The sequence below is a fragment of the Oncorhynchus kisutch genome, linkage group LG28, assembly GCF_002021735.2.
Source record: "Oncorhynchus kisutch isolate 150728-3 linkage group LG28, Okis_V2, whole genome shotgun sequence".
Taxonomy (NCBI): Eukaryota; Metazoa; Chordata; class Actinopteri; order Salmoniformes; family Salmonidae; genus Oncorhynchus; species Oncorhynchus kisutch.
The window spans coordinates 43526054-43550758 of NC_034201.2; the positions used below are offsets into that span (position 1 = coordinate 43526054).

General features: G+C 43.3%; 1 protein-coding gene across 1 annotated transcript in view; it reads left to right on the forward strand.

Annotated features, from left to right (window-relative positions):
• Positions 1–2184: 2184 nt before the first annotated feature.
• The window catches only part of ankhd1 (ankyrin repeat and KH domain containing 1), a 42658-nt gene continuing 20137 nt past the window's right edge, over positions 2185–24705 (forward strand). The window contains exons 1-9 of the mRNA XM_031807611.1: positions 2185–2646; positions 18766–18919; positions 20569–20725; positions 22026–22173; positions 22379–22526; positions 22633–22866; positions 23045–23139; positions 23228–23465; positions 24483–24674. Of these exons, the coding sequence (XP_031663471.1) occupies positions 2374–2646; positions 18766–18919; positions 20569–20725; positions 22026–22173; positions 22379–22526; positions 22633–22866; positions 23045–23139; positions 23228–23465; positions 24483–24674 (1639 nt within the window). The 5' untranslated portion in view covers positions 2185–2373. The remainder of the gene's footprint in view (positions 2647–18765; positions 18920–20568; positions 20726–22025; positions 22174–22378; positions 22527–22632; positions 22867–23044; positions 23140–23227; positions 23466–24482; positions 24675–24705) is intronic.

Here is a 24705-nt window from a genome sequence, read left to right on the forward strand (position 1 = left end):
TGCAAAATCTGGATCCTGACAAATCAGCTGGTCTATACAATCTGGACCCTCCCTTTCTATAATTATCTACCGAAATTGTTGGAACCCCTATTACTAGCCTGTTCAAACTCTCGTATCGTCTGAGATTCCCAAAGATTGGAAAGCTGTCGCGGTCATCCACCTCTTCAAAGGGGAGACACTCTAGACCCAAACTGTTATAGACCTATACCCATCCTGCCCTGCGTTTCTAAAATCTTTGAAAGCAAAGTGAACAAACAGATCACTGACCATTTCGAATCCCACCGTACCTTCTCCACTATGCAATCTAGTTTCCGAGCTGGTCATGGGTGCACCTCACCTCAAGGTCCTAAAGGAAATCATAGCAGCTGTCGATAAAAGACAGTACTGTGCAGCAGTCTTCATCGACCTGGCCAAGGCTTTCGGCTCTGTCAATCACTACATTCTTATCGGCAGACTCAATAGCCTTGGTTTCTCAAATGACTGCCTCGCCTGGTTCACCAACTACTTCTCAGATAGAGTTCAACGTGTCAAATCGGAGGGCCTGTTGTCTGGACCTCTGGCAGTCTCTATAGGGGTGCCACAGGGTTCAATTCTCGGGCTGACTCTCTTCTCTGTATACATCAATGATGTCGCTCTTGCTGTTGGTGATTTTCTGATCCAACTCTACGCAGACGACACTATTCTGTATACTTCTGGCCTTTCTTTGGACACTGTTAACAAACCTCAAAACGAGCTTCAATGCCATACAACTCTCCTTCCGTGGCCTCCAACTGCTTTTAAATGCTAGTAAAACTAAATGCATGCTCCTCAACCGATTGCTGCCCGCCCTACCAGCATCACTACTCTGGAAGGTTCTGATTTAGAATATGTGGACAACTACAAATATCTAGGTGTCTGGTTAGACTGTAAACTCTCCTTCCAGACTCACATTAAGCATCCAATCAAAACGTATATCTAGAATTGGCTTCCTATTTCGCAACAAAGCGTCCTTCACTCATGCTGCCAAACATACCCTTGTAAAACTGACTATCCTACCAATCCTTGACTTTGGCGATGTAATTTACAATCCAGACAGGATTTACACATGCTGTACATACACAATAGAAAAATGTATGTTTATGTGTAACTCTCTGTTGTTGTTTTTGTTGCACTGCTTTGCTTTATCTTGGCCAGGTCGCAGTTGTAAATGAGAACTTGTTCTCGACTGGCCTACCTGGTTGAATAAAGGTTAAATAAAAAAAATATGGAAATGCCATGTCCCATATGCCAACCTCATCACTGGCTTTTGGAAAGGGTTTTAATGGTCTAATAAAAGTGGCATGGTTCTGAGAGATTGAGTTGAAATACAGGTGACATTTGTATATTTATGGACAGAGACTGACATGAAAATGGAAAGAAGTGGCCTCTTTACTATTGCATTGTTTATGCACCCCTGAAAAATCTTGGCAAAGATTTAGCTCGAATCCTAAGTTGCTAAATATATTGTTGGACTTATAAATTAATGATATATACCCCATTGATATTTAAAAAATATTATTTATAAACTCCTGATTAGCTTAGTTCAGCTGTCATACCCCATCATAGCCCAACATATAAGCTTGTTTAACTCCCAATGTTTAAACAATTTAAAAACACTATGGACTCAACATGGTATAAACTATTTTGATTTCATGGATGGTCGGTCTTTGTATCCATACCTGTCTATGAGTGTGAAAGTGGTTACATTTATCCAGGCCCACCCCTTAATTAGATTAACGTGTATTTTGGTTCTATGTTGTGAAACTGTTACGATATTACTGCACTGTCGGAGCTAGAAACACAAGCTTTTCTCGCTACACCCGCAATATCTGCTAAACACGTGTATGTGATAATTGCAATTCGATTTGATCCCTCAGCTTTGTACCAAAACGGAAGCGGGTGTCGTATTGTATCAATAAAGGATTTCTAAATTTGATAAAGCGGCAATACATTATTACTATTTGCAAGGATAGGCGTATCACGGAGGTGCCACTTTTTGTGACAGACGTGCAAGTGTCCAATCATCTTCCAAATATTTCGTTTCAATTTGTTCTCGTAAACCGACCTTGACGTCGCGTGCTTTCCACTGATAAGCATCTATTCTAGCCAACTGCAGCATAAATATGTTGGTATTGTATTTTCCTAACCAATTATGCGCATGGATTCTGAATAGAGGCGGGCTAAGAGCGAACTATAGCGAAAGCATGTTAGGTTGTTAGAAAGTTAATGGCTTGAAGGAAAGAGACGCTCTTCTCGCTTCAGGATTTTACTGAAGTATAAACATAATTACTAACAACCTCAAAGAAAGTTTAAGACAATATTGTGTCTATTAGAATACAAAATACTAAGGAAAGTATGCAGGATGCAGTAGCCGGGACGGCAATGCTGACGGACGGCTTCGAGGACGAGATTGACTCTGTGACTCCGCGCTCCCCTGCCGTAGGAATGGGGGTTGGAGCCACACCAGGAGCCGGACTCGGGGGTTTAGGGATTGGTGTTGGTGGAAAGAAAGTCCGCTTGTTTGGCGAGGCTGGTGGGCCTGCAGCTGACCGGCTTGATTTCCAGCTCGCAGCGGCCGCAGTGCTTTCCTCCGGCCCTGGATCTGCCAGCGACGATGAGGTATCTGAGGTAAGCAACTCATGCTAGCTAAAACTAACCCAGCGAAACTGGACAAGATTCACGTTAGTTAACGTTGCCTAATCCCGTCTCTTTCGACGATATCATTGAACCCTCATTACTGTCTTATATCAACAAAAATAATATCAGTCAGATGTCTTGCAATTTTTTGGCGGATAGTTTTGCAGAGTCTTGTGGCTAACAAGCTAGTAACATGTTATGCTATTTGTTATATTATGAGCAGTATTTTTTTTGGCGGAGGGCTTCGATTTAGGCCCGACGTAGTGGTAACACACACGGCGCCATCAACTGCTAAAGTTAGCTTGCTTGTGAAATTTAGCTAGGTAGTGAGTGTAGCTAGCTAGTTAATGTTAACCACACGTTTTGTTAGCCTGTTATATGACAAACTGGTCAGGTGTTTTGAACAGGTAACAAGGTGACGACGCATGTTAATAGTGTCAGATATGGTAACTGGCATTCAATCATGCATTAACTTATTCATTGTCACCCCAGTTGTCTTATTTGGCTCTAACGTTGCTTAACTAGCCAGCTGGCTAGACACATTCGCCCTCATCTTTGAATAGCAAGCTAATTAGTTACAAGTCCTCTTTAACTTGACATGCAGTTTATGAATTTCTTTATTACTTCGCCAGGGTTGATGGCACACTTTCCAAACACAACACGGCCTGATATGTGATGTTTGTTGAGAAGCATGATGCCGAGCTGTCAGTCAAGATGCTTATTGGAGTGGTGATGTAACATAATTCAGCAAGGGTTTAGAAATGCCCCAGTAATCAAATCAAACGTGACATTTCAGAGTGAGCTAGTTCTTTCCTCTACCTATTCTAAAATGACTAATCTCATATGTAGGATAAAGTAATGTTCAAGCAAGACACGCTCACAGTTTGATTCACACTGGACTGGGAATAAATAGCCAGAATATTTGATTTGTTTACACTTATTTTCCCCTTCTAAACTGTACACTTTGTAAATGTCTGCTCTCAGACTCTGAAGGAGTGTCTGACCAGTTTGAAGAGAGTGTTGGAATAGGATGATGTGCCTCTACCACCTGGTTCCTCTGTGTGTTCTCACACTCACCTCAAGGAAATTCAAATATATATTTTTACACAATTTTCTTTTTCCTCTATTTGGTATTTATAAGTTAGTCGACTTTTGGTCACAAATGTTTGAGAAATACATTTTGAAATTTTGTTAATTAAAGGGATCCTAACGATTTTAATTGACTTTACCTATGAAAATAGGTGATGTCAGAACAGTGTAGAGACGCACACATCATTGCGACACATTTCTGTCTGCAGGACAAGGGTGTCTGTTGCCTTGCATAGCTCACTTCCTCCCCTTGGGTTGTTGGTATTTTGGCTTGAATTTAGGGGTGTAATAGAGGGGGAGGGGTCAGCTGGGTATAGTTACTACCACTGCCCCAGGTAGACTCACCATTAGTCTGCATTCTTAGATCAGGCAGCCATTTAAAGGCCCTGGCTGCCACACAAGCTGTTTATTAGGGCTGTGACAATGCAATACTTTTTTCCAGGGCAAAAATGAATACATGAAGCAGCCCAAACTCTTAGGTCCTTTAAAAACCTGCTGCATGTGAAATATTGGTTGCTATAGCTTGGAAAATAAATGTGAATCTGGATGACAAAATAATGCTTGTTTTCAACATTATGGCTCTTTTCATAAAGAGCAAGGCACGGCTGTTCACCAGGGGGAAGCCAACAACAGACTTTGAATCTTGCAGTGACCTCAGCTTCTTGCTGACAGACAGACAGTGAAGGTGTACATCTCCGTTCTCCCCAGCAAGACTGATGCAGATCCCTTTTTTATTTTTTATACTTATCTGTATTTTGTTTTAATTGCTACGATACTAACGAGTATCGCGATACTGGTATCGTCCTGCTCCTAATATTTATTTTTATTCAAAAGAATGCATTCATACAGTACAGTTGCTTATAGGGTTCCACACAACTCAGAATGTATGTGTGCTATGCTTTTGAGATGTGATGTTCATTCCAGAATGTTCTCAACAGAACAACAGGAAGAGGTATGTCTAACATGCACAGCTCCTGGTGGGTTTTGTAAAGTTGGTCATGGTGTTGTCGGCTGCAGGTAGCCTAGCGGTTAGAAGCGCCGGGCCAGTAACAGAAAGGTTGCTGGTTTGAATCCTTGAGCCGACTAGGTGAAAAATCTGTCTGAGCAAGGCACTTAACCCTAATTGCTCCTGTAAGTCACTCTGGATAAGTGCGTCTGCTAAATGACTGCCATGTGGGGAGAATCAGCCTTGATTGCTGTAGTCATGTGAATGAGACTTGGTGTGAGCCAGAAGTGTAGGGGTCCACTCCACAATGAAAGCCAGGCTGGTGAGCCAGAAGTGTAGGGGTCCACTCCACAATGAAAGCCAGGCTGGTGAGCCAGAAGTGTAGGGGTCCACTCCACAATGAAAGCCAGGCTGGTGAGCCAGAAGTGTAGGGGTCCACTCCACAATGAGCCAACTGTCACTTCCTCTTTCAGAGATAGAGCTTGACCCAACTTGACATTGGTATTGATCTGTAGATTTTACCACAGCATGTTTTGTAAGTACAAAGCGGTACAACATTTAGGTAAAAGTTAAAATGTCCAAGAGGGGTCCACTGTGCTGCTAGTGAAGGTTTTACACACATGTAGTGGGTTATGCAAATTCTGGCTCATCTCACAGCTGGCTATGTGCTGGTCATGTTGTTTTATATTTTAATACCGGATCACATTCTCTTGCACAACGGCATGTTGCGTGAATTAATTTAGTGATTTGATAATGATTTTTAGGTCAAATGCACTAGACAACATGACACTTTATCAGTAACCCAACCCATACAGATTTCTATGTCAAAATAATGAATAGTAAGAAAACGCCGATGATACAGTGCCACTTTGAGGGCTTCCTTCCCTGTTTGTGTTGGAGTAACGGCAGATTGACTGGGATTATTCAAGGCCCCTTGACCACAGGATGTTTTGTCTTTAATTCCCTGTGAATCTTATTAGGCACACACATTTCCATTGAAGGTTTTAAATACTGTAGCAGCTCAGTACTGTGAGTGTGTGTGTGTGGCTGAGGGTCAGGGGTCGACTATTGGACAGGAGATACTTAATTACCGGTGCCATGTACAACAGAAGTTTATTGCTGCCGTAAGTCTTCCCCCCCCCTCGTTGTTATTTATGTATGTGTTTTTGTGGACTTTGACTTTCAGGTAAAGTCTCGTCACAGTGTACTGTACTAGTTTATCTTTTCTTTGTCGTGAGGTTTACATGGGGGGGGGAAGTCAGAGATTAGATGGCATAAGTAAGTACCCGGGTAATTGTAGAGCAAAATAATGTGCCAAATAGAATGAATGTGTGCACGTAACCACGTTTCTATCCACTTTTTCTGCGAGTAAAGTCATACGGTACGGAGAGAGAATCACGGTCGCTGTGATGGAAACAGGAAGTTTCGCTACAATTTTTTTTAGATGCTGTTCGTTTGACACGGTGGGATGTTTTTGTGTCGGTAAAATTATTGCAGGAATGGCGGTTGAAACGCCCTCCTGCGCAAATGTTTTATATAATAACCATCATATCAAAATAAACTTTGAGTCACACGATAATGTGGTGTGTGGTTCTTCCACTACGACTTGGGGAAACCATGCAGTTTTATAGGCTAATGATGAACTTCACAGGATGGTCAAAGTACACAGTGATGAGCTTGGTGCCCCTTTTCAATACATATTGAGGGTCTTATTCTGGTGACATGATGATAGATGCTTGACTGCCCTTAGTGAGAATATATTCTTAAATATTGTAACTAACAATCTTAGTTTACAAGATCAGGAATGAAAAGTCAGTTTAGTGGTGGAATGTCATTTTAATTTTCCTCATTGTGCTCCAGCTGAGAGGTCTCAGAAGTGCAGGACATTTTGGCAGAAGTGGGATTTGACCAAATAAACTAGCTAGTTTGTAGGGAGCAATGATGTCATGTTTCATGACAATTATTAATGATCTTCACATGATCTGTTTTAAGAAGGCATTCTATGATTTAGTTTCCGCCCTCACCAGTATTACCCGCCTAAGTGTAATGTAGGACGTAAGATCATTTACAGGCTCCATCTCTTTCTCCGTCCCGCCCTGCATCAGGGTCTGTCTCACACACACACGTACGTAGACAGATGCGTGGATGAGGTAATCAGTTACTTGTTTATGTGGCCTCTTGGTCAGACACACCCTGAGATCTACGCACAAATAAAATTGTATTTGTCACATGCTTCGTAAACAACAGGTCTAGACTAACAGTGAAATGTAATTTTCCAACAATGCAGACGTAAAGATGTATACAGTGGGGAGAACAAGTATTTGATACACTGCCAATTTTGCAGGTTTTCCTACTTACAAAGCATGTAGAGGTCTGTAATTTGTATCATAGGTACACTTCAACTGTGAGAGACGGAATCTTAAAAAAAAATCCAGAAAATCACATTGTATGATTTTTAAGTAATTAATTTGCATTTTATTGCGTGACATAAGTATTTGAACACCTACCAACCAGTAAGAATTCCGGCTCTCACAGACCTGTTAGTTTTTCTTTAAGAAGCCCTCCTGTTCTCCACTCATTACCTGTATTAACTGCACCTATTTGAACTCGTTACCTGTATAAAAGACACCTGTCCACACACTCAATCAAACAGACTCCAACCTCTCCACAATGGCCAAGACCAGAGAGCTGTGTAAGGACATCAGGGCTAAAATTGTAGACTTGCACAAGGCTGGGATGGGCTACAGGACAATAGGCAAGCAGCTTGGTGAGAAGGCAAAAACTGTTGGAGCAATTATAAGAAAATTGAAGAAATTCAAGATGACGGCAATCACCCTCGGTCTGGGGCTCCATGCAAGATCTCACCTCGTGGGGCATCAATGATCATGAGGAAGGTGAGGGATCAGCATAGAACTACACGGCAGGACCTGGTCAATGACCTAAAGAGCTGGGACCACAGTCTCAAAGAAAACCATTAGTAACACACTACGCCATCATGGATTAAAATCCTGCAGCGCACGCAAAGTCCCCCTGCTCAAGCCAGTGCATGTCCAGGCCCGTCTGAAGTTTGCCAGTGACCATCTGGATGATCCAGAGGAGGAATGGGAGAAGGTCATGTGGTCTGATGAGACAAAAATGCTTTTTGGTCTAAACTCCACTCGCCGTGTTTGGAGGAAGAAGGATGAGTACAACCCCAAGAACACCATCCCAACCGTGAAGCATGGAGGTGGAAACATCATTCTTTGGGATGCTTTTCTGCAAAGGGGACAAGACGACTGCACCGTATTGAGGGGAGGATGGATGGGGGGGCCATGTATTGGGAGATCTTGGCCAACAACCTCCTTCCCTCAGTAAGAGCATTGAAGATGGGTCATGGCTGGGTCTTCCAGCATGACATGTGTGAAACACACAGCCAGGGAAACTAAGGAGTGGCTCCATAAGAAGCATCTCAAGGTCCTGGAGTGGCCTAGTCAATCTCCAGACCTGAACCCAATAGAGAATCTTTGGAGGGAGCTGAAAGTATGTTTTGCCCAGCAACAGCCCCGAAACGTGAAGGATCTGGAGAAGGTCTGTATGGAGGATTGGGCCAAAATCCCTGCTGCAATAAAATAACATTTATTATATATATATCTATATCCAGGGACTACATAGTCGGTGCAGAGGTAATTGAGGTAGATATGTACATACACAGCGTTCGGAAAGTATTCAGACCCCCTTTTCCATATTTTGTTACAGCCTTATTCTAAAACGGATTGAATATATTTTTTTATAATCAATCTACACACAACACCCCATAATGACAAAGCAAAAACAGGTTTAGAAATGTTTGCAAATGTATATAAAAAAATAATAACATACCTTTTTATTTACTCTTTGCTATGAGACTGAAAATTTTAGCTTAGGTGCATTCTCTTTCCATTTATCATCCTTGATGTTTCTACAACTTGATTGGCGTCCACCTGTGGCAAATTCAATTGCTTGGACATTATTTGGAAAGGCACACAACTGTCTATATAAGGTCCCACAGTTGACAGTGCATGTCAGAGCAAAAACCAAGCCATGAGGTCGAAGGAATTGTCCATAGAGCTCTAAGACAGGATTGTGTCTGCACAGATCTGGGGAAGAGTACCGCAGCATTGAAGGTCCCCAAGAACACACTGGCCTCTATCATTCTTAAATGGAAGCTATTTGGCACCTCGAAGACTCTTCCTAGAGCTGGCCGCCTGTCCAAACAGAGCAATCGGGGGAGAAGGGCCTTGGTCAGGGAGATGACAGATCACTCTGACAGAGCTCCAGAGTTCCTCTGTGGAGATGGCAGAACCTTCCAGAAGGACAACCATCTCTGCAGCACTCCACCAATCAGGCCTTTATGGTAGAGTGGCCAGACGAAGCCACTTATCAGTAAAAGGCACATGACAGCCCTCTTGGAGTTTGCCAAAAGGTACCCAAATGACTCTGACCATGAGAAACAAGATTCTCTGGTGTGATGAAACCAAGATTGAACTCTTTGGCCTGAATGCCAAGTGTAACGTCTGGAGGAAACCTGGCACCATCCCTACGGTGAAACATGGTTGTTGCAGCATTATGCTGTGGGGATGTTTTTCAGTGGCAGGGACTGGTAGACTAGTCAGGATCGAGGGAAAGTTGAACGAAGCAAAGTACAGAGATCCTTGATTTAAAAACTTGCTCCACAGCACTCAGGACACCTGACTGGGGTGAAGGATCACCTTCCAACAGGACAATGACCCTAAACACACAGCCAAGACAATGCAGGAGTGGCTTCTGGACAAGTCTCTGAATGTCCTTGAGTGGTCCAGCATGAACCTGGACTTGAACCCAATCGAACATCTCTGGAGAGACCAGAAAATAGCTGTGCAGCAACGCTCCCCATCCAACCTGACCGAGCTTGAGAAGAATGGGGAAAAACTCCCCAAATACAGTTGTCAAGCTTGTAGCATCATACCCAAGAAGATTCAAGGCTGTAATCGCTGCCAAAGGTGCTTCAACAGAGTACTGAGTTTTTTTTATTTATTGTGGAGGTGGGGTAGATCACCTTTAATAGCACAGATTGTAAATATTGCAGACAATTGCATTGATGGAAGATACAATCTGTATATGTAAATATATACAGTACCAGTGAAGTTTGGACACCTACTCATTCCATGGTTTTGTTAGGGTTCATTCCTTACGTCCTTTGTCATAATGCTAATTTCACCAATGATTGACAATCTTTTATTAATGCAATTGCAGACAGAAGTTGACAAACAGGAACATAGAACGCATGTTTCTGAGTAAGTTCTGCCTCAAATAAAAGGTCTCCAGTTTTTTTTATTTATTAAACTGAAGTCCCGCCTTAGTGATGTCACTGACTACGTCGTTACCTTTTTACTCCTGAGACCCAAAACCCTGTAGCCATAGCTTTACAAACCGTTTCCGTGTTATAAAAGCTAGGCAATAAATGTCCCCTCCCCAAAGTTGATGTATTGTGGAATGTCTGAGTTGTCTCCCACACTCCCCTTGAGAGAGAGAGATCTTATAGCATAATCAAACATTTGTACAGCCCCAATCGTGAACCCTGACAGTTTCTTTGTTTGTACTATTTTCTACATTTGTAGAATGATACTGAATACATCAAAACGATGAAACAACACATTAAATCATGTAGTAAGCTATAAAGTGTGAAACAAATCAAAATAATATTTGAGATTTGTGTGTAGCCACCCTTTGCCTTGACAACTTTTCACACTCATGGCATTCTCTCAACCAGCTTCATGAGGTAGTCACCTGGAAAGCATTTCACATAACCTTGTTAAAAGTTTGTGGAATTTCATTATTCTTTAATGCGTTTGAGCCAATCAGTTGTGTTGTGACAAGGTAGGGGTAGTATACAGAATATATAAGTTCATTAGTTAACTGCACCTCAGATTGCAGTCCAAGTAAATGATTCAGAGAGTTCAAGTAACAGACATAACTCAAAATTAACTGTTCAGAGGAGACTGTGTGAAATCAGGCCTTCATGGTCAAATTGCTGCAAAAAAACCACTACTAAAGGACACCAATAATAAGAGGAGACTTGCTTGGCCCAAGAAACATGAGCAATGGACATTAGACCAGTGAAAATCTGTCCTTTGGTCTGATGAGTCCAAATTTGAGATTTTTGTTTCCAACCGCCCTGTCTTTGTGAGACGCAGAGTAGGTGAACGGATGATCTCACCATGTGTGGTTCCCACTGTGAAGCATGGAGGAAGTGGTGTGGGGGTGCTTTGCTGGTGACACTGTCTATGATTTATTTAGAATTCAAGGGACACTTAACCAGCATAGCCACAGCATTCTGCAGCGATATGCCATCCCATCTGGGTTGGGCTTAGTTCCACTCATTTGTTTTTCAACAGGTCAATGACCCAACACACTTCCAGGCTATGTAAGGGCTATTTGAAGGAGAGTGCTGCATCAGATGACATGGCTTCCACAATCACTCGACCTCAGCCCAATTGAGATGGTTTGGGATGAGTTGGACTGCGGAGTGAAGGAAAAGCAGCAAATGAGTGCTCAGCATATGTGGGAACTCCTTCAAGACTGTTGGAAAAGCATTCCTCGTGAAGCTGGTTGAGAGAATTCCAACTGTGCAAAGCTGTCATCAATGCCAAGGGTGGCTACTTTGAAGAATATATATGTAAATGTGAATACTTTTGTTAATGTGATATTTCAGTTTTTAATACATTTGATACATTGAATACCTTTTGTCTTTATGGGGTGTTGTGTGTAGATTGGGGGAAAGAAAGGAATTTATCAATTTTAGAATAAGGCTGTAACTTAACAAAATGGGTAAAAAAGTCGGGGTCTGAATACTTTCCGAATGCACTGTAGGTAGGGGTAAAAGACACACCCCCGAGACGACAGACGCTCCCCTCAGCTGGAGCACAGAATTCCCAGCCATTCCGCACCCTCGGCACAGAGAAATACCCCGGGTATGGTTTCAATTACATTCACCGCAGTTTTTTTTTTTTTCTCTCTCTCTCTCAAAGAAAAATGTAAACGGAGAGTTGCTGACCACACCCTCCTCCGACTCGGTTCAGGTCATCGGGTCAGTTCTTTTGGCAGAGCCTCAGGTCCATTTGCACCGGTGACGCTTGCTGATATCGGGCAGCTATAGAGTTGTTAGTCATCCAGTCTGTAAAGAACATTGTAGGATATAGTACGGTTGGGTACGTCCGTGTTAGTAAACAGATTTACTTCAAGTACGGCTTTTAGTCTGCTGTTATTCCCGGGATCCAACACACCGCTCTGTCTCTGGATAGTGACCAAAGGTGATGGCTGGAATGTATTGGCACACTCTGGTGCTCTTCTGCCCTGAAGACCCTCACATGGTTGGACAGCTTGTTCAGTGTCCTGTCCAGTGCAGGAAGTCCTTCCCTGTGGGCCATAAGGCAGGTATATGGAGGTCACAGAGAGAGTAGGGGAAACGTGCTGATCAGCTCATCTTGGCGCTTAATGTAATTCAACCAAGGCTCAGGGCCTAAGCACTGTTCAGCTCTGTCTCCAGGCAACATGCTAGAGGGGATGGAGCTTAGGGATAAAAAAAAAAAACTGTCACTGGTGCCCTCGTGCCAATTACTAGGCTATACCTGCATGCGTTGTCACAAAATGGTCCTGCCCATGCCTCTGTCAGAATATGCAACAACAAAAAATGTCATCGTTTTACCGGCGTACAGTGTACAAAACATTAGGAACACCTTCCTACTATTGCGTTGCACCCCTCCCTTTTGCCCTCAGAACAGCCTCAATTTGTTGCCATGGACTCCACATGGTGTTGAAAGCATTCCACAGGAATGCTGTCCCTCGTTGATTCCAATGCTTCCCACAGTTGTCCAAGTTTTCTGGATGTCTTTTGGGTGTTGGACAAATCAAATCATTCTTCATACACACAAAATGTTGAGTGTGGAAAACCCCAGCAGCATTGCAGTTCTTGACCCAAACTGGTGCACCTGTCACCTGCTACCAAACCCCGTTCAAAGGCAAATATTTTGTCTTGCCCATTCAGCCTCTGAATGGCACACATACACAAACCATGGCTCAATGGTCTTGAGGCTTAAAAATCCTTATTTAACCTGTCTCCTCATCTACACTGACTTTGAAGCGAATTTAACAAGTGACCTCAAGAAAGGATCATAGCTTTCACCTGGATAGTAAATGGGAATGACGGGAACCACACTTGCGGAAACCATCCGTTCACCTACTCTACGTCTCACAAAGACACAGCGGTTGGAAACAAAAATCTCTCATTTGTACTCATTAGACCAAATGACAGATTTCCACCAGTCTAATGTCCATTGCTCATGTTTCTTTGCCCAAGCAAGTCTCTTCTTCTTATTTGTGTCCTTTAGAAGTGGTTTCTTTGCAGCAATTTGACCATGAAGGTCTGATTTCATGCAGTCTCTTCTGAACAGTTGATGTTGAGATATGTCTGTTACTTGAACTCTCTTATGCATTTACTTGGACTGCAATCTGAGGTGCAGTTAACTAATGAACCTATCCTCTGGAGCAGAGGTAACTGTGGGTCTTCCTTTCCTGAAGCGGTCCTCATGAGAGCCAGTTTCATCATAGCGCTTGATGGTTTTTGCAACTGCACTTGAAGAAACTTTTAAAAGTTCTTGACATTATCCAGATTGACTGACCTTCATGTCTTAAGGTAATGGACTGTCACAACCTTGTCACAACACAACTGATTAGCTCAAACACATTAAGAAGGCAAGAAATTCCACAAATAAACTTTTTACAAGGCACACGTTACTTGAAAAATACATTCCAGGTGACTGCCTCATGAAGCTGGTTGAGAGAATGCCAAGGGTGTGCGAAGCTGTCATCAAGGCAAAGGGTGGTTACTTTGACGAATCTAAAATATTTAATTTGTTTGAACACTTTTTGGTTTCTACATTATTCCGTGTGTATTATTTCATAGTTTTGATGTCTTCAATATTATTTTACATTGTAGACCATTAATAAAAACAGCAAGAACCTCATGAGTAGGTGTGTCCAAAACTTTGGCTTGTACTGTATGTACAGTGGCCTGTGAATGTATTTTCCCCCTTGGCATGTTTCCTATTTCATTGCCTTACAGCCTGGAATAAAAAATTATTTTTGAGGGGTTTGTATCATTTGATTTACCCAACATGCCTACCACTTTGAAGATGAAAAATAATTTATATTGTGAAACAAACAAGAAATGAAACTTAACTTAACATAAATATTCAGCAATTGCAGCTGCAAGTCTCTTGGTATGTCTCTATAAGCTTGGCACATGTAGCCACTGGGATTTTTGCCCGTTCTTTAAGGCAAAACTGCTCCAGCTCCTTCAAGTTGGATGGGTTCTGCTGGTGTAGAGCAGTCTTTAGGTCATACCACAGATTCTCAATTGGATTGTGGTCTGGACTTTGACTTGGCCATTCCAAGACATTTAAACGTTTCCCTTAAACCACCCGAGTGTTGCTTTAGCAGTAAGCTTAGGTTCATTATCCTGCTGGAAGGTGAACCTCCGTCCAAGTCTCAAATCTTTTGAAGACTGAAACAGTTTTTCCTCAAGAATTTCCCTGTATTTAGCACCATCCATCATTCCTTCAATTCTGACCAGTTTCCCAGTCCCTGCTGATGGAAAAACATCCCCACAGCATGATGCTGCCACCACCTTCCTTCACTGTCGGGATGGTTTTCTTTGGGTGATGAAAGGTGTTAGTTTTGCGCCAGACATAGCGTTTTCCTTGATGGCCAAAAAGCTCAATTTTAGTCTCCTCTAACCAGAGTACCTTCTTCCATATGTTTGGGGAGTCTCCCACATGCCTTTTGGCTAAAACCAAATGCGTTTGCTTATTTTTATTTCTTTAAGCAATGGTTTTTTTCTGGGCACTCTTCTGTAAAGCCCAGCTCTGTGGAGTGTCCAGCTTAAAGTGGTCCTATGGACAGGTACTCTGATCTGCAATGCTGTGGAGCATTGCAGCTCCTTCAGGGTTATCTTTGGTCTCTTTGTTGCCTCTCTGATTAAGGCTTTCCTTGCCTGGTCTGTGAGTTTGGTGGGTGGACCTCTCTTGGCAGGTTTGTTGTGGTGCCATATTCTTTCAATTTTTTAAAATAATGGATTTAATGGTGCTCTGTGGGATATTCAAAGTTTCTGATATTTTTTTTATAACCCAACCATTATCTGTACTTCTCCACAACTTTGTCCCTGACCTGTTTGGAGAGCTCCTTGGTCTTCATGGTGCTGCTTGCTTGGTGGTGCCCCTTGCTTAGTGATGTTGCAGATTCTGGGGCCTTTCAGAGCAGGTGTGTGTACAGTTGAAGTCGGAAGTTTACATACACCTTAGCCAAATACATTTAAACTCAGTTTTTCACAATTCCTGACATTTAATCCTAGTAATAATTCCCTGTCTTAGGTCAGTTATGATCACCACTTTATTTTAAGAATGTGAAATGTCAGAATAATATTCTGAATTTATTTCAGCTTTTATTTCTTCACATTCCCAGTGGGTCAGAAGTTTACATACACTCAATTAGTATTTGGTAGCATTGCCTTTAAATTGTTTAACTTGGGTTAACCGTTTCAGGGTAGGCTTCCCACAATAAGTTGGGTGAATTGTAGCCCATTCCTCCTGACAGCTGGTGTAACTGAGTCAGGTTTGTAGGCCTCCTTGCTCACACAAGCTTTTTCAGTAATGCCCACAAATGTTCTATAGGATTGAGGTCAGGGCTTTGTGATGGCCACTCCAATACCTTGACTTTGTTGTCCTTAGGCCATTTTGCCACAACTTTGGAAGTATGCTTGGGGTCATTGTCCATTTGGAAGACCCATTTGCGACCAAGCTTTAACTTCCTGACTGATAATGCCATCTATTTTGTGAAGTGCACCAGTCCCTCCTGCAGCAAAGCACCCCCACAACATGATGCTGCCACTCCCGTGCTTCACAGTTGGGATGGTGTTCTTCGGGCTTGCAACTGCCCCTTTTCCCTCCAAACACACTGATGGCCATTATGGCCAAACAGTTCTATTTTTGTTTCATCAGACTAGAGAACATTTCTCCAAAAAGTCGATCTTTGTCCCCATGTACACTTGCAAACCGTAGTCTGGCTTTTTTATGGCAGTTTTGGAGCAGTGGCTTCCTTGCTGAGCGCCCTTTCAGGTAATGTCAATTATAGGACTCGTTTTACTGTGGATATAGATACTTTTCTCCAAAATACGTTCATCTCTAGGATACAGAAAGCATCTGCTTCCTGAGCGGTATGACGTTGTCCCATGGTGTTAATACTTGCGTACTATTGTTTGTACAGATGATCATGGTACCTTCAGGTGTTTGGAAATTGCTCCCAAGGATGAACCAGACTTGTCGGTCTACAATTTTCCCAATTTTCTTGGCTGATTCTTCTTTTGATTTTCCCATGATGTCAAGCAAAGTTTGAAGGTAGGCCTTGAAATTAGAGGTCGACCGATTAATCGGAATGGCAGATTTAATTAGGGCCGATTTCAAGTTTTCATAACAATCGGAAATCTGTATTTTTGGGCGATTTCCGATGGATTATTTTTGTATTTATATTTTTTAAAAAGTATTTATTTATTTAACTAGGCAAGTCATTTAAGAACACATTCTTATTTTCAATGACTGCCTAGGAACTGTGGGTTAACTGCCTCGTTCAGGGGCAGAACGACAGATTTTCACCTTGTCAGCTCAGGGGTTCCAATCTTGCAACCGCACAGTTAACTAGTCCAACGCTCTAACCATTTCACTCCACGAGTAGCCTGCCTGTTACGCGAATGTCGTAGAAGCCAAGGTAAATTGCTAGCTAGCATTAAACTTATCTTACAAAAAACAATCAATAATTATCACTAGTTATAACTACTGATCCAGTTTAGCAGGCAATATTAACCAGTTGAAATTGTCATTTCTCTTGCGTTCATTGCACGCAGAGTCAGGTTATATGCAACAGTTTGGGCAGCCTGGCTCATTGTGAACTAATTTGTGAGAATTTTAAGTGATTATGACATGACATTGAAGGTTGTGCAACGTAACAGGAATATTTAGACTGAGGGATGCCACCCGTTAGATAAAATACAGAACGGTTCCGTATTTCACTGAAATTATAAACGTTTTCTTTTCGAAATGATAGTTTCCGGATTCGACCATATTAATGACCAAAAGCTTGTATTTCTGTGTGTTATGTTATAATTAAGTATGATTTGATAGAGCAGTCTGACTGAGCAGCAGCAGGCCCGTAATCATTCATTCAAACAGCACTTTTGTGCGTTTTGCCAGCAGCTCTTCGCAAGCACAGCGCTGTTTATGACTTCAAGCCTATCAGCCTAATGGCTGGTGTAACCAATGTGAAATGGCTAGCTAGTTAGCTGGGTGTACTGTTTCAAACGTCACTCTCTTTTAGATTTGGAGTAGTTATTCCCCTTGCGCTGCAAGGAGCGATGGGTAACGATACTTAGAGTGTGGCTGTTGTCGATGTGTTCCTGGTTCGAGCCCAGGCAGGGGCAAGGAGGGGGACGGAAGCTATACTGTTACACTGGCAATACTAAAGTGCCTATAAGAACACCCAATAGTCAAAGGTATATGAAATACAAATGGTATAGAGAGAAATAGTCCTAAAAATACTATATTAACTACAACCTAAAACGTCTTACCTTGGAATATTGAAGTCTCATGTTAAAAGGAACCACCAGCTTTCATATGTTCTCATGTTCTGAGCAAGGAACTGAAACCTTAGCTTTTTTTTTTACATGGCACATATTACTTTCCCAACACTTTGTTTTTGCATTATTTAAACCAAATTGAACATGTTTCATTATTTATTTGAGGCTAAATTGATTTTATTGATTTATATTCAGTTAAAATAAGTGTTAATTCATTGTTGTAATTGTCATTATTACAAATTTTTAAAAATCGTACGATTTAATCGGTATCGGCGTTTTTGGTCCTCCAATAATCGGTATCGGTATCTGCGTTGAAAAAAAATCATAATCGGTCGACCTCTACTTGAAATGCATCCAATTGACTCAAATTATGTCAAGTAGTCTATCAGAAGCTTCTAAAGCCATGACATAATTTTCAGAAATTTTCCAAGCTGTTTAAAGGCACAGTCAACTTACTGTATTTTAACTTTTGACCCACTGGAATTGTGATACAAGTGAAATAATCTGTCTAAACAATTGTTGGAAAAATGACGTGTCATGCACACAGTAGATGTTCTAACCGACTTGCCAAAACCACTTTTCCGTATTTTTTTGTTGACCTTTTTGAAACCGGCCATTTTTTTTTTCTTCAGTTCACTTCACCAATTTGGGCTATTTTGTGTATGTCCGTTACATGAATTACAAATACATATCTATTTAAATTACAGGTTGTAATGCAACAAAATATGAACAACGCCAAGGGGGGTGAACACTTTTGCAAGGCACTGTATATCCATAAAAATTATACAGATTCTTGATTTCGACTGGCTGAGAAAAGCTGCCTTCACTTTCATTACTATGCGACAGCTGGCGATCGAATTTGAATATTGAAACAATGTTGCAAATGTCGGGGGAAAGACAGCAAGGTTTATTCAAATCTCTGCTGTTAAACTATGTTAGTCTAAAAGAAATGTGAGAACGTCTAGATGCCTTTTTTGATAGTGGAGATGAAGTTTATAAATTGCCCGGCTGGGCTGATGAGACGGTGGATAGCGCAGTAAGATGGAACAGAGTAAATAGGCTTTTTTAAAGTCACATTTAGCCGTTGGTAACTTGTGGAATAGGCACCGGCTGTAATGTGGTTTTAACCAATCAGCATTCGGGATTAGACCCACCTTTTTTATAAAGCACTGTATAACAGGAACCACTATTCTCATAAGCTGATTTGTATTAAAAAAACTTTTTTTTTTTTTTAAACCACTGTTTCAAAAAAATAATATATGTGTATATATATATATATGTATATATGTAATTACAATGACTCCTTAAGGCGATGGGTTTCTCCCAGCAACTATCTTGAGCAAAATAAACATCAGCATGCTTCCTAACTTTCTCTCATCTTTCTCCATGTTTCTAGGTGGAGTCCTTCATATTAGACCAGGAAGACCTGGACAACCCCATGCTAAAAACAGCGTCAGAGCTGCTCCTGTCCAGCGCTGCCGACGGAGCTGATCTCAGAACAGTGGACCCGGAAACCCAAGCCAGATTGGAGGCTCTGTTGGAAGCAGCCGGTACGTATCGTAGTGGTGTGAACCCTTCACCTGTTACTTTATTGTTATTTATTTATTTATTTATTTATTTATTTTGAATGCACCTGTTTGATCACTTTACGAATTACGAAGATGTTACATGCTAAGGCTGCTTCAGTCCTGTTCTCTTTATCAAATAGGACTGCTGCTCTTTTAGGACTTTGAATGCTGAAACCTGCTTGAAACTCCACCCAATTTAGTATCAATGCTTAATTAAGGCCTACAATTTAGTTTGTACATACTTTCTGACGTTGTCAGGCCTGTCTGGTGTTTCTGTTCCTACCACTGTGTTGGGACATGACCTCGTAGGTGTGTAGAGATGGCACATTGCCAGGGAGAAATACCTGAATAACAAACGCAAGTGCTCAAAATAGATGTTCAAATCCCTGCTGCACTACAAATCAAATGTATTTCTAAAGCCCTTCTTACATCAACTGATCTCTCAAAGTGCTGTACAGAAACCCAGCCTAAAACCCCAAACAGCAAGCAATGCAGGTGTAGAAGCACTACAGCTTCCACCTACTTCCCATGTTGGATTGTCTATGGGGGAGGGGGTGGGGTGACACTGATCAATTACAGTGATCAGTAAATTTGACTGCAGGGTGCTCACAGGCTAAGTGTTGCAAGGCAATTATCAAACCGGCTACGACTCTCGCTCAGGCCTCTGTTGAGCTAAGCTGAACCAGCCCGTCAAAGCACTTAGCCTTGGTCTGTATAGTTAGTGCCTCAATGCTGCCTCTTTAGAGAAACTAAAAAGCTTTCTGAAACAATGAAAGAAGTCTATGCGTCTAATTTGATGCGCATGAACCTGTGGGATGGATGGATGTTGTGGTGTGCATCAGGAAGACATGCAGCATGTTAGCCAGGTCCCAGCCAGTCAGTCAGGGTATGGGGAGTTGGTACAGGCTAGCGCAGCACATGAGATGGTAGGTAGCTAGGCTCGCGGGGGCACCACGGGGAAGATTAACATGAGCAATGTATTTCGATAGAGCAGCAACCGCTTCCGTCATGACTCAACCTTTAGTACACTGCTTCTGTGCATGTCTGCCTCCCATCTATCGTTGTCTGTGTGCACGTCTGCCTCCCATCTATCGTTGTCTGCGTGCAACTGTGTGCATGTCTGCCTCCCATCTATCGTTGTCTGCGTGCAACTGTGTGCATGTCTGCCTCCCATCTATCGTTGTCTGCGTGCAACTGTGTGCATGTCTGCCTCCCATCTATCGTTGTCTGCGTGCAACTGTGTGCATGTCTGCCTCCCATCTATCGTTGTCTGCGTGCAACTGTGTGTGTGCACATTTTAACATCTGTGTAACCAATCATGTGGTGCATGCAGTGGTTTTTGCATACCGCAACTAATATTGGACTCTGTTGCTTCTGTTCTTAAGCTTCAATGTTGGCTGATCATCAGATTCTCTTCCATTAATTGTTAATATGCCCACTTAGTCATGTGATTAGGTCCCCCCCCTTTGATATGTTTCCTCAACGTTGTGTTCACAACTTGATAATACAGACAATGTGTTTGTGTTCTCTTTACACCTTGTTGCATAGTTTTAATTGTGTGTGTGTGTGTGTGTGTGTGTGTATGCTGCTGTGTTTGTGTGTGTGTGTGCCTGACCCTGGGTCCTCTGAAGGTATTGGTAAACTGTCCACCACCGATGGAAAAGCCTTCGCAGATCCAGAGGTGCTACGTCGCTTGACGTCGTCCGTGAGCTGTGCGCTGGACGAGGCCGCCGCCGCTCTCACACGCATGAGGGCCGAAAACACACTCAACGCCAGCCAGGCAGACAAGTATGTATCTCCTCTGCGCTAAGTCTAAACATTAAGTGCACTACACCATATTCGGGGATCCTCCCTCACACCAGTCTTGTCTAGGCCATATGTTCCCTTTCGACATGTTGTGCTTTCTTCAAGTTCGCTTGAACATCTGACAATTCCTTAGTTGAGAATTTTTTTAAAAAAGGGAACAATCTTATTTCTTTAATTTACAGTGTTAAATAACACTATTGTTTGAACAATATTTTTGTGAACCAAATGTTTAATTTTGTCGTTTTAATAATGTTTGTAGCAACACGTGAAAAAAGTTGTGTCAATCTGTTGCAGTTCAAGTCGACCACAAAACCCGTAATGCAATGGTCTCGCTGGGCTCGCTAGGTAGCTATTTAGCAAACATAACTACACACAATAATAGCAAAGTCAGCATGTGAAGTAGCATTTTGAAGTAGCTACAGTAGTTCGCTGTAAAATTGCCTAAACAAACTGCACTATCAATTTAGGAGTCTACAATCTCACCATGTTCACCCTGCAGAGTAGAGTCGGTACCATGCAACGCAACCTCGACTGAAGAGGCAGACCAATAAGGGAGATGTGTTAGGACCTCTGTTAAATTACACATTTCTGGAGGTTGTTAATATTGGAAAAAATATGATCAATGGCTCATTTCTAGAGAAGACACCGTCCTGCGTTATGACATCGGCCAGTATTGAAATCTGACGCTTTATTACAGCAATGTTGAAGCTAGGAGCATTTCACTGCACCCGCTATAACAACTGCTAAATATGTGTTTGCGACCAATTTAAAAATGTATTTGATTTGTGTGATGTTTTCACAATGTAAAAGGCATGCCTATTAACCTCCAGTGTAGTGAGGGAGACTTTCTCAATGCTACGTCATACTGGACGAATTTCTGCCTGCTTCGACGGCAATTTGATACACCTGAAAACGTGAATCGATAGGACATCGCATAACTTTAGCTGTCCTTTCTCCTGGCCTTTGTGTTAAGACTGTAGTTGATTTTTAAGTCCAGTGGCAGCTAGCTGATGCTCTGAATAACTCCCATGATTCATAGAAGATGCGTTTTGTTTCTACTGTTCTCTGACTTGATCACTGTTTTACTGAAAAGCTTTAAGGTGCCATATTGGGTCAAAGGCCATTCATGAAATGTACTGCTCAGTCCTGAGTGAGGCCTTTTTTTTTTTTTTTTACTTCTTAGAGTGTGAGTGACTGTGTGAATTGTGACAACTCCGTTCATCCGATGCTTTGGCCTGCGCAGCCACAGTCCCAGTAATTGTAGCAGTCTGGTTATTTTCAGCCGTAGCTTGGCGGAGGCGTGCTCCGACGGGGACGTCAACGCTGTGAGGAAGCTGCTGGATGAGGGGAGGAGCGTCAACGAACACACCGAGGAGGGAGAGAGTCTGCTCTGCCTAGCCTGCTCTGCTGGTTACTATGAACTTGCACAGGTATAGCGAACACACACACACACACACACACACTGACCTTTAGCCACTCACAGTATACTGCTAACATTGTTCTGCCTTTCTGAGTTTCCATCCAGTTCTGTAATCAAATGTAGTTGTATATCCAAATGTTGCAGAGCCAAACCTGATCCTTTGTGGTTGTTTGGATGTCTGTTTCTAAAACGCCCTGACGTGTGTCCTCCTGCAGGTCTTGCTGGCCATGCACGCTAACGTGGAAGATCGGGGCATCAAGGGTGACATCACGGCCCTCATGGCCTCCGCCAGTGGCGGCTACGTAGACATCGTCAAACTGCTGCTGGTACATGGGGCTGACGTCAACGCACAGTCCTCCACAGGTGAACACACACACACACACACGTCAAACACCATTAGGTGCTGTGACCGAGACCAGAAACCATCACATCTACTTCCAGTAAACACTGACAACTTTGTCCCCGTCAGGTAACACGGCATTGACGTACGCGTGTGCCGGCGGCTTCCTGGACGTGGTGAAGGTGCTGCTGAAGGAAGGCGCCAACATCGAGGACCACAACGAGAACGGCCACACGCCCCTGATGGAGGCGGCGAGCGCGGGTCACGTGGAGGTCGCCCGGGTGCTCCTGGAGTACGGGGCTGGTATCAACACGCACTCCAACGAGTTCAAGGAAAGTGCACTCACGCTGGCCTGCTACAAAGGTACGTCCTTAGACAATGAACCCTTTAGCCGTGCACTGGAGAGATCAGAGGTCTTTATCCAGAAATCAGTGACTCAAGTGATCCACTTATGTTGACAAACCAGTGTGTGAAACAGGAAATGTAATTGTAGGGATGAAGCACCCAGAGCATTTTTTTCCCTCTTCGTCACCACACACAGGGCACCTGGACATGGTGCGCTTCCTGTTAGAGGCAGGGGCTGACCAGGAGCACAAGACCGACGAGATGCACACAGCACTCATGGAGGCTTGTATGGTGAGACACACACAGACACACACAGACCACACTATTAAATTGAAGGTGCAGTATGACTGAGGTCTCCTGTTCCTCTGCCCCTCTTCAGGATGGGCATGTGGAGGTGGCGCGGTTGCTGTTGGACAGCGAGGCGCAGGTCAACATGCCCGCTGACTCTTTCGAGTCTCCGCTGACGCTGGCGGCCTGTGGGGGCCACGTAGAGCTTGCTGCCCTGCTGATGGAGAGGGGCGCCAACTTGGAGGAAGTCAACGATGAGGGATACACTCCCCTCATGGAAGCCGCACGAGAGGGCCACGAGGAGATGGTGGCGCTGCTTTTGGCACAAGGTATGGCCTTCTCTTGCTCTCTGGTTTGAATGAAACTAGTGTTCCCAGTAGATAGGTTTTCCCTACTATATTGAGCCTCTAGCTTTGTGTAAATACAAAAGTATTTAAAAAAAATTTAAATGTAAGGAAAGGCGAAGGGGGGATACCTGGTCAGTTGTCCAACTGAATGAAAGGGGGGATACCTGGTCAGTTGTCCAACTGAATGAAAGGGGGGATACCTGGTCAGTTGTCCAACTGAATGAAAGGGGGGATACCTGGTCAGTTGTCCAACTGAATGAAAGGGGGGATACCTGGTCAGTTGTCCAACTGAATGAAAGGGGGGGGGATACCTGGTCAGTTGTCCAACTGAATGAAAGGGGGGGGGGATACCTGGTCAGTTGTCCAACTGAATGAAAGGGGGGGGGATACCTGGTCAGTTGTCCAACTGAATGAAAGGGGGGGGGATACCTGGTCAGTTGTCCAACTGAATGAAAGGGGGGGGGGGAATACCTGGTCAGTTGTCCAACTGAATGAAAGGGGGGGAGGATACCTGGTCAGTTGTCCAACTGAATGAAAGGGGGGGGGATACCTGGTCAGTTGTCCAACTGAATGAAAGGGGAGGGGATACCTGGTCAGTTGTCCAACGGAAATGTGTCTTCCGCATTTAACCCAACCCCTCTGAATCAGAGGTGCGGGGAGGGGGGGGGGGGGTTGCCATAATCGCCATCTGATGTCGTTCGAAGCCCGGGGAACAGTGGGTTAAATGCCTTGCTCGGGCAGGACGACAGATTTTTACCTTGTCAGCTCTGGGATTCAATCTAGCAACCTTCTGGTTACTGGAGGGAGTGTAATGAAGTGACATGATGTTTTGAGGTCATAATCTAATTGGGTTGATGCCGAAGGGACAAGATGGCTTTTCCAGAACTAATTGTAATACATTTTCTGTGGTCAATATCCAGTGGTGGGAGTAGGTTAGTACTGTTTCTAAAAGTGTGTTCCCAGCTGAACCATCTTGAATCCTCCCTCTGTTGTCTGCAGGTGCCAACATCAACGCTCAGACGGAGGAGACCCAGGAGACAGCCCTGACGCTGGCCTGCTGCGGGGGCTTCCTGGAGGTGGCCGACTTCCTCATCAAGGCCGGGGCCGACATCGAGCTGGGCTGCTCCACGCCTCTCATGGAGGCTGCACAGGAGGGACACCTGGAGCTGGTCAAGTACCTGCTGGCCGCCGGTGAGCAGAACCACTCCCCTCTGGACAGCCT